Here is a 16,214-nt window from a genome sequence, read left to right as displayed (position 1 = left end):
TGCGGATATTAATTAGAGGGTGTGAGGGGTCCAATGATGATGTTGTGACTTGTGAGTGATTGTTTGTTCCTCGTGTTTCACATTTATATATCCGCTGGGTTTCTTTGCTTTGTTTTTCCTTTTTAATCTTTGTAACCAAATTTATATAAGAAAAGGGTTCTCTATATTAATTTTTTTTTTTTTCATAAGAGTTTGATGAACCATGGGAAAGAAAGTTGTTAATTTTTTTTAATTTAAATTTTAAAAAAATATTTTTTTATGTTTATCTCTCTTAAAATAATATAATTTTATGTCATTTAAAATGAAAAATAATTTCTTCTTACTTCTTTTTTACGAGTAGTATCCTTCTCAGGAAATAATTTTACTCGGACGGATGCGTTTAGAGGATTAAAATTTAAATTTTTATCAAATATGATGATATTAGGGAGGATCAAAAGAGATACTCTACCTCCACATACTGAACTCCCGTACGCCGCTATCATAATTTTGTCCTTCTATTAAATATTTTGTTTTGAAATTTTTATTATTTGACGATACTTAATTGTCCTTGCCTCAATGATTTCTCCCAATTTGATTAGTCGAGGTTGACGGTGAATCACCCTTTAAATTTTTGTTTAAAAAAGAAAGAAAATAATATCATTTTTAAACATGATATCGATTTAATGCAATGGCAATGGGTTCCGCATGTCTCCCATGCCCGACTGCCACATGTCGTGAAATGAAAATGTCGTGTGTTGTCATAGAATAAATCTTTGTGCTACTGTTGCACCAAGATTCAGTGCATCTTACTAATGAGAGCATTACACATCATAGGAGAGAAAAAAAAATTGTCCGAGAAAATAAAATTTTAGCTGACATATAATATTTTTATTGGTGGAATGTACTGAATTTTTGGTGCTACAGTAGCACCAAAAATTTGTTCGCTGTCATATGTCAACACACTAGTCTTGCATTACATGAAACTAACCACGGTTTAGATCGTAGTTAATTTTTTTCAAATATATTTGAAGGCAACATGTAGCACTTCCACATGAATAGAATGAAGTCACGTTAGTACTAGCAGGTACTTTGGCACTGGTTAATTTAATAATATTTATTTAGCTATCCTTGAAACGTAACAAATCATGTTTTTAATTTTTTTAAAATTAGTCACGTTTAATCGTTGTTATATAACTGTGGCACCGGTTGAATATTTTGGCACTAACTTAAATGCCTTGTTAGCTCCGCCACTGGTGTGAGACTTAATGTATTAGATTGATACTATCTTTACAAACTGTATTATTTGAGAACTTTTTTTAAAAAAAGTTATTGTAGTTTGGTCGAGGAACCTACTATCAATTAAGTATATCATTTTTTATCATCACTTTTATAACTGTAGCACCACGCCAAACAAATTGTTTATTTTTTCCGTTCATCGGCACGAGTAATGCACTAGTAGTAATAAAATATAAGTATAATTGACCTCAAATTTGATATGATAGTACCATGTTGTGGAACGGGTAAACGAGGGAACAGTGACCAAAGTGCCACTGTTCACCAACTTTTTTACCTAAATATCACGCGAACAGTCTTATTTCTCATTCTGCCACGGGGGCAAGTTCGCTACTCGGTGTAGCGAACTCGATTTGCTGACGTGTCACATTTCTAGTGGATAACAAATACCGAATGAAAATAAAAAAAAAAGGTTTGAAGGTCGCTACATAGGGTAGCGAACTTGGTGTCTACTAGAAACGTGACACGTCAGTAAACTGAGTTCGTTACACCGGGTAGCGAACTTGCCCCCGTGGCAGATTGAAAAATAAGACTGTTTGGTGGCATTTAGGTAAAAAAGTTGATGAACAGTGACATTTTGGTCACTGTTCCGTAAACGAGTCCAATCCAAAAGAAATAATCCAACCAGCAGGTGAGGCTAGCAGGCCGAAGAGAGCTGCGGTCCAGTCCAAGTACTTACAAGATCAACAATTGCAGATCTTTGACGTCCAGCAAGCCCAATTCGAGGGCCCATCTTGTGGTATGAGAACCCAATATTGAAAACTAAAATAGCTGCTCTTTTTTTAAAAAAAAAATTATTCTAAAAACTAAAATTCAGAATGCATAAAATGAAAAGTCTATATTCAAAAACCAAAAAAAAAAATTAAAATAAAAATAAAAATAATCTTTAATGCATCTAAAACTAAGATATAACAAATTCAAAGTACTTATCTTAAATTTGAAGTGCATAACTTTTTTGTTATCTGTTTTAGAAACTTTTTTTTAATCTTTTTGAAAGCTTTTGTTTTGTACTTTAATCGCAAACAAATTATGTTTGTAAGATGTCGTAATTATCCATTTTAGTGTTGGGAATGGTACGGGGGAGTCCAAAATCTATTGCAAGGGATACATCCATAGGCCAAGTGATAAACCACAATAAGTGGGTTGACACCACATTTTAACCCAAAACCGTAAGGCTGTAAGTTTATGGGTATTTTGCACTTATATGGTCATCACTTGGTCTAGGTCTAGCCAATGTGGTACTTCTTTACAACTCATATTTGAATACTTCCAACATCTTCCCCTCAAGTATGAGACCCAACATCATGCTCTCCCTTAAGGGCAACTTCTGCGGAAATCTTTTTTCTTTAAGTATTGGAGTCACACTAGCCTTCTGCGGAGACCTTTAAACATCACTATCTCTAAATACCCGGTCCAACCAAACATTTGGCTCTGATACCACTGTTGGGAATGGTATGGGGGAGCCGTAAGGTTTGTCATTTGGCCCATTGGTGGATGTACCATTTGCAAAGAGTTTTGGGCTCCCTCGTTCCATTCCTATCATTTAGCCCTTATAATTAATCAATTTATCTAATATTATGTATTATTAAAAAGTGACAAACCAACGGGTCAATCTACACCCATTTAACTTGAAGGTTAATAAACGAATTTGATTAAATGAACTAATTTAAATAGGATAGTATAATTTATAGAAGTGTAACTCTTAATTTTAGAGCGGAAAACAAAAGTCTCTCCATCAGAAGTATAGAGTATTTTCAGCCTTAGGATACTGTATCAACCATTTGGAGTAGAGTAGCTTTGTCGCTCTTTGGTGTCTAATTTCTGTAATTCTACGGTGTACTTAGTCACTGTGCTTTTGAAATTAAATACACGGCGGTTTCAGAAAATTTTTTTATGTGTGCACACTTAAGTTGTTACAATAGAACGATCACAAAAGTCTTCGTCAAAGCAATGACATAAGATTTAAGCTTTAAGCTTTTAATTATAGGGATTGGTTGGGTTGGGCCCATGTTAGTTAAAATTTCGATTTAAATCTGTGATTTTACGATTTTTTTTAATCAAAACGATTTCATCAAAATTCCAAACACTTTTACGATTTTATGATTTTTTTCTATTTTTTTTACGTTAAGATTTTACGTTTTACGATTTTTTACCTTTTTTCTAATTTGATGTAAGATCTCAATTTTAACTATTATGGTTGGGTCTGTGTTTACTTTTTCTTTTCAATCTTTCAATTTTTTTTTTACTTGACCTAAATCATCCACTCCTTTGAAAAAAAAAATTCAAAATTTTTTTGTCTACATATGCACACAAATGCAACGTCAGTTGAATACATGTATTAATGCCTACTAAAAAATACATGTATTAATATTAGTACAATTTTTCAACACGTTTTTCAATGATCACTTCCAAACATATCTATCTCACTTCAACATATTTGATTTCGTAAATCTCCGTTAATTGGTTATAGTTGAATTAAACCAATATTCATAGAATAAAAAGGTAGGCGCACTTTTGAGGCATAGAAAAGACAACGCATTTAAACCATTAACATGTACATATAGTACATCTTTCCCACCTCCTCCTTGTTGTGGTTCACATTAGAAGGATGACCAATTTGATTTTCTTTTAATATTTAATTCAGTAATACATATGATGCAGCAGCAGCAGCAGCAATATTAAATTGATGACTTTTGCCTTCCTTCGTCCATAGGTAAGAAATTGTGTGTTGTTTACAATTTGAAATCTCCGTGGTCGGTCCGCCAGTAAAACACCAACCACACAAAGAGGTGAACGGCCCTTGTGCCTTCGATTAAAGGGCAGGCATTTTCCTTAAAGCTTAAAGCATCGTATACCTTCTTCGTTTTTTTTTTTTTCAAACCCACAAATTAAGCTGAGGCACTTGGACCTTCCAACGTTAGCCACATGGCAAAAATTCATGCAGATAAAAATGCACTCTTCCTATGGTTGAAGCGTGTGGGAACCAGGATAAAAATTCAAGTATCAAGAATAACGTTTTTTTTTTTTAAATTCTTTCAAAGATATCCCCAAGCATAAAATCAAGGATTAATTCTCTCCAGACGAAGAGATCACATGATCGTGAGTACAGTCTCTCCTAACAAAGCTTTTTCTATACACACAATCAGGCATCGAACCTCTGTCAGCATGCTTAAAGGATCAAATTATCTACCAAGCTTTGTTGGTATAACGTTTTTTTATAATGTCTTTTTTATTATGTTCTGGGGGAGGCAGGCAAGAATAACGTCTTTATCTTTAATACAAGAGTATAGTTTTAAGAACAATAAGGATAATAAAAATCAAACTAAATAGCAGTGTTATCAAATTCGATTTGAACTAGTTGGGTATTCCTGAAACTAGGTGAACCAGTGATCTAATCGATTCGGTTCAATAAATAGACTCGTCATTTATCGGACTCGGTGAAAATTAGTTTGAAACAACTATGTTTTATCAAAATGGGCGATTCGGTTGGATCACAAAAAAATCGGCGGGTCATGCATTTTTAAAAAGAAAAATTAAAATTGTTCACAAAATTTCAAAAAATCATAATATTTCCAAATGAAACCCTTACTCGCAATTTCTTTTTTTTTTTGGAAATAATAGGAAATTAAAACAAAAACACAACAAAAAGAAACTAGGCACAAAGCCTAGACCAGTGAACACCTATAGTGTCACCATACAAACGATCAATACAACCTGACGGTGGACTATCAAATACCTGAATTACCCAAGAGAAACCATAAGAGTAAGAGGCTAGAAAGTCCGCTACTATATTTCCTTCACGGTGAATGTGAGACATATAAATCTGCCAATCTCGCTGCATCAAATTTCGAATACGATTCACCAAATTAGCCGCAGGGTAATCATGGTGGCACCCATTTGTAATGAGCTGTTGAGCTGAAAGAGAATCTCCTTCGAGCCAAACTTGCCTAAAACCTTTATCCCAAGCTAGCTCCAAACCAACCAAGCAAGCCCATAACTCAACATGCAAAATTGTACCTGAGCCTAAATTTTTACAGAATCCGACGATCCAAGTTCCTGAGGCATCGCGAAAAACTCCTCCACACCCAGTCCTAGAGCTGGCAAAATGGGTCGAGCCCGCCGGGCCGGCCCGCCCCGCCCGCCAAACGGGGCGGGGCGGGCTGAGTTTTCTAAACCCGCTGCCCGCCAAGCCCGCCAGCCCGCTCGGGCTGTTTTTTTTTTTTTTTAATTTTTAGTGTAAATGTGACGGGCTTGGCGGGCAGCCCGTCCCGCCCGCCCAAACGGGGCGGGGCGGGCATAGATATCTAGCCCACCTTCAATGGCGGGGCGGGGCGGGGCGGGCCAGCCCGCTTTGCCACCTCTACCCAGTCCTAGTACCATTAGCATCACATGCACCATCAACATTAAGCTTAACCCAATCCACATGAGGACAACACCAAGCAACCAATCTCTCTATTCGATTCCTTGGTTGATTGCCCACTCCAAAAACAGGGTTAGCTGCAAGAGCGACACTTACTCGCAATTTCTAGTTCCACTACTTACTCCAATATTCCCTTTCTCCAATCGCTGATTTTCATCTTCTCTTTACTCTACCAGACCATTAACTTTGAGCTCGAGCCTCTCCACCCACTACTAGAAAAGTCCTTATTACCGACGGAATTTTTCGATGGAAAAAATTTCATCAAAATTAGTGACAAAATTTTCAATAGAAAACAATTCCATCGAAGACCTTTGAAAAAAATAAATGAAAGAAGAAATTAAATTTGTGGACATTCCGTCGAATATTTTTGACGAAAAACAAATTCCGTATAAAACCTTTGAAAAAAGAAATCAAAAAGAAATTATATTTGTGAACTTTTCGACTGAATTGAGATTATGTGGAAAGTTTGCGACGAAAAATAAATTTCGTCGAAAACCTTTGGAAAAAATAAATGGAAAAAAAATTACATTTGTGGACTTTTCACGGAATTGAGATTCCGTCGAAAACATTTGAAAATAAATAAATGATAAAATAAATTATATTTGTAGACTTTTCGACGATTATGAATTAGTAACTCATTCAATTTCCAAAAAAATCTCAATTATTTCGAATTTTCTCTTTTGGAATGGAATATTTATAGAATCACCATGAATAAGATATTTTCTCTCCCCAGCCATTTCATTTTGGCTTAAGAAGATGTGAAAGCGTCTGTTTATAAGAACGGTGTGTTCCAAGGTGAAATGGGAGAAAATGGGAAAGTTATAGACACTTTTCAATACTTTGTGTCTGGAGTACTTCACTTAATTTCTTCCGCAATATTGGGCTTTGGCTTCCCTCATTCCTTTTAATGAGCACAATGATGCGAATCGGGCTTTAATGAGTTCCAATATACAATGCCAAGAAGTTTCGCTCTCTCAGTCCAAGAAGTGCATTGTTGGGACTACAATGGAATTTTGACGGAAAAGAATTATGTCAAAATATTTGAAAAAAATAAATGAAAAAAAATTATATTGTGGACTTTTCGACATAATTTAGATTATGTCAAAAAATTTCGATGGAAAACGAATTTCGTCGAATTTTTTTGATAATAAAATATATCAAAGGAATTATGTTTGTGAACTTTTTGACGAAAAAAAATGAATTCTGTCAAAAACCTTTGAAAAAATAAATTATATTTGTGATTTTTTCGTTGAAATTGAGATTTCGTTGAAAACATTTGAAAAAAATAAATGGTAAAAGAAATTAATTTATGGACTTTTCGACGGAAAACAAATTCCATCGAAAACTTTTGAAAAAAATAAATGAAAAATAAATTATATTTGTGGAATTTTCCACAAAATTGAGATTCTATCGAAAATATTTAAAAATAAATAAATTGTAGAATAAATTATATTTGTCTATTGAAATGTTACTTTTTTGTTGTTGTTAATTTTTAAGGTTACAATATATATTTATTGGACACCACTCCTTAATGGTATAAGTTTTTTTATTTTTAGCATAATATATGATATGGACTTTTGTGCATTTAATATATTGATTAAGGATATTTGATTTTGATATATTGTTTATTTTAAGTATATTTTTTTATCAAGTGCAATACAAAATTGGTATCAATTTTGTAGAGAGAAAAATTTAAAAAAAAATTCTAAAACTTTTCTTTTTAATAAAAATCTGTACAACACTTTTCGACAGAATTTTGGTAAAATTTCGTTGCAAATTGAGACAGAACTTTTCGACGAAAATATATTCCGTCCAAATTTTTGATGAAAATATATTCCGTCCAAATTTTCGACGAAATTGATTAAATAAGTAGTATTTTATGGTTGTCATTTTTCGATGAAATAATCAAACTTGCGATGGAAATTTATTCCGTTGAAATTTTTTGAAGAAAATAAATTGCGTAGAAAATTTTCGACTGAAATAAATTCCATAAAAAAATTTCGATGAGATTTCTAATTTCTTCGAAAAATTTATTATCAACGAAGAGAAATTCAACAGCCTAAATTTCTTTGAAGACTTCATTTTCGACGAAATTTTTTATCGAAATAATGGACTTTTCTAATAATGACCTTGCAACCTTGGGGATCATTCCCAACCACAATAATACCTCTTTAGTTTTATCCTTCTTCTAACACTGTCAATTTCCTCACACCATTTATAAGCATTACTTCAATGCTAAGAACCAAGTGTGTTCATGCTTTTCATGTTTTTTAATTTTTTTTCTTTGCTTTTATGTAGAAAAACTTTAAATTTCATTTTAATAATGAAATCCTTAATAAAATATTTTTTTAGTGTGTCTTGTCTTGAATAGTAGAAAATCCAAGTGTGTTTTTAATAAAATATTTTTAAAATATTTATTTTAAAAACTCTCAATTCTCATGTGTGGATTTGCCTTAGTCAAAATGGTCATACTAAAAATTGTCTGCATAACATTGATGGGTCTTGAATCAAAGTTGGTTTACAACTTTTCAAGTTTTACACTGGAATTTTTATATAAAATATAGATTTATATATATTTACCCTGGTCAATCACTTCGACGAATGACCCACCGTTTAAATCAATGACTCAATAATTCAGTATTTTAGTCAAGTCAATGATAGGGTCAAATTTAATAACATCGCTCCAAGTTATATGTTCTTTATATTTGAATAAACATAAAAGAAATATTTTGTGATATAGTTAGTTAAAACATTTTTATGAAATATTTTTTATCTAATTATCGTAAATTTTTTAAATTAAAAAGGTATTTCTTTCAATAAAAAACATAAACAAACAAACTTAAAAATACATAAATAGATTTGAGAAGAATTATATTCATAAAATTTTTATTTTCAAACTATACTATGTACTGGGAAAGTACATAATAAAATTTATATAAACTAATCCTTCTCCAATAATTTACATTTCGCAAGTCAAGTAAAAAACAAATCAAAAGTCACACATAATGCACGCGGCTTGATTGAATGACCTAAGCCGGCGGAGTCGGTAAACTAATAACCCCAATCAGTTCGGAAATTGTCAATAAAAATAACTGTATGCAAATTAATTAGGAATAGTAACTTTGAATTTGTCGCGACTGATTAAACTTGTTCATTTTTATTATATATTTATATTCCTGTTCTTGTTATGAGGTGGGATCCCAGGATTAGGTCCATTAGGATTTAGGAGTTTCTTAAAGGTAGACACACATGTTGGGCGAGTAATAGAAAATGTGAAAAATATCTCCACGTGAAAAGAAAAGAAAAGAAATAGCAAAAAAGACCATAAATATAAAAGTTTTTTAAGGAATGGCAATTCAGTGTTTTGAAAACAAATCACATAATAAAGAAAAGATGAATCGTATTGTGAATCTTATTATATTTATCAGATGAAAGCGTGTGGTGAGAGGTACGTAGCTGATATTGTGATTCACTCGCTCGCAACGCTGCCACGTACACCGACCATTCATCCTTAGCGCAGGTCCAACGAATGCAACGTACGTAAGCTTAAGCTGTTCCTTCGACTTTCGAAGAAGTCATGGATTGACCGTGCACCACGTGGCTTCATTTTAATTTTTGACTTTTCGCAAAATGTTGAAGGCAGTGTTACGTTACGTCGTTACTTTATAGTTTTGTGATTGAACACTTCTGTATATGATCATCAATAACTACCTCATTAGAAGAATCGCTCCTCCAACAAATTTGCGAGACCAGCTCTACGTCCATGCGGAAATTTTCAAAAGAAAAACTTTGATTGATGATGGTATATAGTAAAATTTTAAAAGATCTAGGGGATACATTTAATTAAGATGTCTAATACTTTTTTTGGTGTTTTTAATAAAAGTTTAAATTTCTATCAGGTTCTTTTTCATGTAAAGCTAAGAGTGTATATTGTTTACTAATGATTATCTTTTTAGTTAAACCTAATTTTTAACTTTAAAAATAAAAAAGTGGATTAAGTAAACTCAGTTAACAACTTGGCATGTATAAAAACTTTATTATGTATTACAATATAATTTATTATTAAATTCATGATAATCTTATTAATAGTTGATACCCGAAATGATTGTTTCATGAAAATGTAATTAATACTAAAAGTTGCAAACTCGTAATGGAATGACCGTAATGCAGTCATGTCACGCGTTGTCTTCGTTAAACTTTTATTAAAATTAGTAAGTAATTTGTGTAATGAATGTTTTTTTTTAATTTTTTTTAATGTGTAAGTGATTGATATTAACTATTATAACTAGTAACTATTTTTAATTGATTTATATATAATATTTAATTTATTTATACTTTGAAAATATTCTAAAAAAGAATTGATAAAAAATAAAATCCAAAGACTGATAAAAACTAGAAAATTGATAAAGAAAGAAAAACAACAAAATATTTAAGAGAGAATGAGACAGTAAAAATATATATTTTTCATTTGTAAAGTCACGTGTCAGATAAAGAAATTGAATATATTACAAAAATTCATTTAAAAAATTTATACTTATTTTATAATATAAAGGTGGATTTAATATTTTTTAAGATATATATAAGTTTACCACTTTTCATATACAATTTATATTTTGATAACTTTAAAAATATAATAACATTCAAAGTCAGCGTATTATAATGACGAATGAAAAAAACGGAAGAGAGATTAAAAAGAAAAGTAAACAAAAGAGTTATGTGAATTTTTTGGGGAAAAGAAAAAGGGTAGGTATCATTATCAATATCCCTTTTTGAAAAAACTCTTTCAAAGTATAAACGAACAAAAGTGTAAAAAACAGAAAAATACCACAAAATTTATTGTTGTAATGTAATGTCAATATATAAGTTTTAAATCATCACTTAATTATGTAAATTTTTGAAATAATTCTTATGATAAGAAATTATTTTTAATGACCTAATAATATATGATTAAATGATTGTGAATTTTTTTTCAGTAACAATATATCCAAAGTATGAATTGGGTATATTACTATTAAAGGCTAAATGTTAAATTGAGTATTTATTGTTAGTTTGTAAGAATTAAGAACATGCATCAAGGACGATACATATACGGAAAACGCATGATTGAAAATAGGAATAGTGAATAGGTTTATCGGTTTGTGTTTTGGAGATTGTCACCGGTCAACTTGCCGTTTGGAGTTAGACTAAGTCAAATTAATTACAGCTAAGATCGATAGCCCATGCACTCTCCACGCACCTCCTAATCGCGTGGTCCCATCACTTTTCTCAAGTCAACCTCCTTCCTCGTGATTCCTGACACTAAATCTCACGCAAACTTCATCCTTTTAAAAAACTAAAACAAAATATATACAATAAATAAAATAAAATTATTCATGTTTACTTTTGGTTCATAATTAAGAAAATTGCTTATTGTTAATGCTTTTTTAACAAACTTTTAATTATAATTTGTTCTAAACCAAATTAACTTCATTCAAACACATACTAATTGTATTGTAATTGAGAAAAAACATAATTTAAAATTGATTCAATTTTTAAAATCTCTTGCATTAGAATGTTGATAAATACAAGAATTGCTCACTTGATCGATTTTCGCATATAAATTGATTTTAATGTAAATTTGAATTCTTACTCGTTGTTAAGGGGTAATTTTACGCAATAAGAAAAAATTAAATAAATCTTTAATAAAAATTAGCCAGATTCAAAGAAGACAGTTGAGAAGTAAATTTTTTTTATTTATCCAAGAGTAAAAAAGTGCCCATTCTTTAATATTTTTTTTTTACTATCTAACATTTTTTTTTGTTGGAACAACATGAAAAGGTCTTGTTAAATAAAATTAATAAACTTCAATAATTAGTACAAATTATATTTATCCTGTTAAGGGATTATGAACATGGTATGACTATGAGATCGATGCGAGAAAATATATGACATTCAAAAAATCATTTTCTTTTCTTTTCCTTTTTTGGAAAGAAAAAAGAATCACTTTTGTAATGGTCATCTACCAATATTTGAATTAAAGCAAAATATAAAGGTAAAAAGGGTAGTAAAACCATCCCTATTTCCTTACCTTGTGGGGGGAAAGAAACATGATGCACACATATCTAGGAGCTGTAAACAGTGTGGACTTTAGGCAAGTCTGAAGTCATAACCAAGAGAGAAGGGCATCAAAGGTGTACCACCAAGTCTCAAATCATAACCAAGAAAAGCATGAAAGAAGGGCATCATCAAAGTTACCTCGAACCCTATGTCACTCACAAAGTCAAAACCTAAATAACACCACACAGAGCCCCCCCAGTTTTTCCACCCATTACCATTTAAGCCTCATCTGACAAAAGTAACAATGACCTCAAGCTATTAAAAGAACACCATAACTGTAATTTCCCATAAAAGCCGAACCCATCTTTTTTTTTTTTTTTTTTTCAATTGACAAGCCAAACCCCATCTTAAATCTTCACTTTCTTTTGTTCTTTCCTTATCTTGCAGCAAAGCAAAGGAAGAAAAAAATAAAAGAAAAGAAAAAAAGAAAAAAAGAGAGAGAAATGGACCAGAATCTGCATAACTAATCCGTCAAACTTGGGAAAGTCATTTTCACGAAGGCTGCATCGAAATTCTTACGGTTTAGAAAAATTAGAAATTGAGAAAACGAAGTCTTTGGAAATTCAGTCCCTTTTATCTCCTCTGTCTCAAACCAATACGCGGATTCGGCCGAATTTTTAATTCTCTTTCTCAATCTCAATCTCTTATTCTTAACCCTTTGAACATTCAAACTCCACCCAACAACAACAACAACAACAACAACAACTGTTTCATAGTCTCTCTTCTCTTGCGCGTGCTGTGCCGATTGGGAAGCCAGAAAGTTTTTCCCAGAAAATTCCACAGATCTGATTAAGCGTCGGAAAGTTTCGCAAGTCCTTGTCTTTCTCCGTTAAAATTGCTTGGTTCCTGAAATTAGTATCTGGGTTTCGAAGATAACATCACCCAAGTGGAGTTTCAAGGTCGTTTGTATCATCTTGTGGATTTGGAAACCCTAGAATTTCCTTTGCCGGTTTCAATGGCTTCAGGGGCTATTTTCTCGTCGCTGCGGCGGAGAAGGTCGCCGACGTTGGAAGCGTTTCTTGCCCCCGTTGACCTGAGCGACGTTGCCCTGGTTCAAACCCTTGTTTCCGTGGTCAGCGAGCTTGTGTCGTGCTTTTCAAAGCGCTCCTTCCACTTCCAGCGCAAGAACTCGCGGTCTCTGATCCGAAAGGTGGAGGTTTTTCAGTTGCTTTTGGAGTATTTGAGTGATTCTGGAACGTGTCTTCCACCTACCGCGGTGCTTTGTCTTAAGGAGCTTTATCTGCTGCTGTATCGGTCCAAGATTCTCCTTGATTATTGCGCGCAATCGAGTAAGTTGTGGCTTTTGCTTCAGAACCATTCAATTTCTGGTCACTTCCATGATTTGAACCAAGAGATTTCGACCCTTATGGATGTTTTTCCGATTAAGGATGTTGAGTTGAGTAAGGATGTCAGGGAACAGGTTGAGCTGTTGCAGAAGCAATCAAGGAGAGCTAAGCTCTTTATAGACATGAAAGATGATGCTCTCAGGATCCGCTTCTTTTCATTTCTTGATGAGTTTGAGAATGGTCGGATTCCTGGTTCAGCTGAATTACAATCTTTCTATGTTGAGAAATTGCAGATTCTGGATGCTACGAGTTGTAGAGCTGAAATTGAAGCTTTGGAGGAGCAGATTGTTAATCATGAGGGTGATATTGAGCCTACAATTTCTGTGCTTAACGGGTTGGTGGCCATGACTCGGTATTGCAGATTTTTGCTTTTTGGATTTGAGGAAGATGAACTTGATTTGGAAAATGGAAGTCAGAAGAAGCGTAAAAAGAGATTGATTACTAAAGAAATTGCTGAAACATTTTTAACTGTTCCAAAGGACTTTTGCTGTCCAATATCATTGGATATGATGAGAGACCCAGTGATAATTTCCACAGGTCAAACTTATGATAGGAGTTCCATTTCCCGGTGGTTGGATGAAGGGCACACAACTTGCCCAAAAACAGGTCAAATGCTTGCCCACACTCGCGTTGTTCCTAACCGTGCTCTGAGGAATTTGATTGTGCAGTGGTGCACTGCACATGGAATTCCCCTTGACCCCCCAGAGGTCATGGATGCAATGGTTGAAGCTTTTGCATCAGCTTGTCCCACCAATGCTGCCCTTGAAGCCAACAGAGCCACGGCAACACTTCTCATTCAACAGCTAGCTAATGGATCACAATCTGGAAAGACTGTAGCCGCTCGGGAGATACGATTGCTGGCAAAAACTGGAAAAGAAAACCGTGCCTTCATTGCAGAAGCAGGAGCAATTCCATATCTTAGCAACTTACTTTCATCCCCTAATGCTGTTGCCCAGGAGAATTCCGTGACCGCATTGCTCAACCTATCCATTTTTGAGAAAAACAAAAATAGGATCATGGATGAGGAAGGTTGTCTGGGATCAATTGTTGATGTGTTGAGATTTGGGCACACAACAGAAGCAAGGGAAAATGCTGCTGCGACATTGTTCAGCCTATCTGCCGTTCATGACTACAAGAAAATAATTGCAGATAAGATGGGAGCTATTGAAGCCCTTGCAGGGCTATTGCAAGAAGGGACACCAAGGGGAAAGAAGGATGCTGTCACAGCTTTATTTAATCTTTCCACACACACTGAGAATTGTGTTAGAATGATAGACGCAGGTGCAATAACAGCTCTAGTTGGGGCTTTGGGGAATGAAGGAGTTGCTGAGGAAGCAGCAGGTGCATTGGCCTTGATAGTTAGGCAACCCATTGGGGCCAAAGCAGTAGTGAGTGAGGAAGCAGCAGTTGCTGGATTGATTGGAATGATGCGTTGTGGAACACCAAGAGGTAAAGAGAATGCGGTGGCGGCCTTGCTTGAGTTGTGCCGGAGTGGCGGTGCAGCTGCAACAGAAAGGGTGGTTAAGGCGCCAGCTTTGGCTGGATTACTTCAAACCCTGCTTTTTACAGGGACAAAGAGGGCAAGAAGAAAAGCAGCTTCACTTGCTAGAGTGTTTCAGAGATGTGAATATGCATCTATGCACTATGGTGGATTAGGTGTAGGCTATGCATTTGCTAGCAATTCAGCTCCACCTAGGGATACAAGCTTTGCCGGTGATGTTTCAGTACCAATGTCCATTTCTGTACCTGTTTTATAGTGGTAATACGTCTGTGTTTATTACGTTCCCAATTTTTGTTGCTAGTCTTTACAGATTCTTTCATTGAAATTAAAGTCATAAGAAATTATAGCAATACCATGTGATGTATTCTAAGAGATCGACCAGTGTTGTTGAGCAGATTGCTTCAGCATGTGTAATGAGTTATATCAAGCAAAATTAGAGAATGCTTTACAGAAGAGTTGGACCATTTAAGGTGTCATATGTATTTATTTTTTCTCTTGGCCACCACTGCAGATAAATCTTTAAGGTCCCAATTTAAGGGATCTGCCATAGCAATGCTACTGATTTTTCACAATCGATGCTGGTCATAGACCCATTACAATGCACCCATGACATACGCAATCATATCATTTTTGTGTGTGGATATATTGAGTAATTGAACACATAACTTTTTATATAATTACTCACATCTCTCTAGTGGCTTTTTATTTTTCATTTTCTTGCCTTAATTAGATGGAGACTCGTGTGCAATTGTGGACATCTGTGCTGGTCGCGTTATTACTTTTTATTCATGGACAATCTAACAACTATATACACTTGGCTGCTTCTTCCTCTGCCTAGCATTTTCCATTTATATCGTTAACTGTGACATACGCTTCAAATGATGGCCTAGTGACATGCGAGTATGTAATTAGAACTGTTACATCAGGCTAGATTTTAGAAGTTAATATGATCTGGTTCTCGATTGTCTTCTTTTGCATAAAGCGTGTTAGTCTGAATTCAATTTTTCTCAAGTCTTCAGTCAACAAATTGGCAGTGTTCAGACTGAATTGTTTCCTTGCTGGGGATTCCCATTAAAGTATGCCACAAATGTGTAACATGCAGGATACTTGATTCTTAGTTAGCATATTTCACTAATTCCCTTCCAAGAAGAATCTAGATTATACGGGTGAATGTTCTATTTTGGTTCACGATGACATCAATAGACTTTTTCTGGCATAAAGTTAGAACGAAGGTAGATCACAAAAAAGATGCTCTGTGCCTTGACTTTTGCTTTTTAATTCATGTGTTCAGATTCAGAAAAAGCTGTCATGCATTTGTATCGTCAAAAGGGCTGAGGGTATTTTTTCTAGAAAATTCTTCAAACTTATTTTATTTCATCTTAAGAAAAGTTAGAAGATATTTGAAGGGATAAGATATTATGATTATTTTTTTTCAAGTCTATTTTGTCTATTTTATCTATTCATTTCTAATACTGTTATATCAAAATATCAAGAGGAGAGAAAAATAATGAAAGTTCGTTGAGATTCTAATTTAATGATTTTGGAGATAAGTAAATAAAATAGATACAAAAAAAATATA

At 33.7% G+C, this 16,214-nt stretch overlaps 1 protein-coding gene across 1 annotated transcript; it reads left to right on the top strand.

Annotated features, from left to right (window-relative positions):
- Positions 1-12,303: 12,303 nt before the first annotated feature.
- On the top strand, positions 12,304-15,158 carry LOC133288895 (U-box domain-containing protein 17). The gene has a single exon (XM_061486727.1). It carries the CDS (start codon positions 12,744-12,746, stop codon positions 14,889-14,891), a length of 2,148 nt encoding a protein of 715 aa, XP_061342711.1. The 5' UTR covers positions 12,304-12,743; the 3' UTR covers positions 14,892-15,158.
- Positions 15,159-16,214: the final 1,056 nt, after the last annotated feature.

The sequence above is a fragment of the Gastrolobium bilobum genome, unplaced genomic scaffold (genome assembly GCF_033153095.1).
Source record: "Gastrolobium bilobum isolate Gb01-03AN ecotype WA unplaced genomic scaffold, APGP_CSIRO_Gbil_v1 utg714, whole genome shotgun sequence".
Classification (NCBI taxonomy): domain Eukaryota; kingdom Viridiplantae; phylum Streptophyta; class Magnoliopsida; order Fabales; family Fabaceae; genus Gastrolobium; species Gastrolobium bilobum.
The sequence above is the reverse complement of the archived record's forward strand: the minus strand, read 5'-3'. Positions and strand labels throughout refer to the sequence as shown.

Coding starts and splice junctions, on each gene's coding strand:
- LOC133288895 (XM_061486727.1), top strand. CDS start 12,744: ATGGCTTCAGGGGCTATTTTCTCGTCGCTGCGGCGGAGAAGGTCGCCG.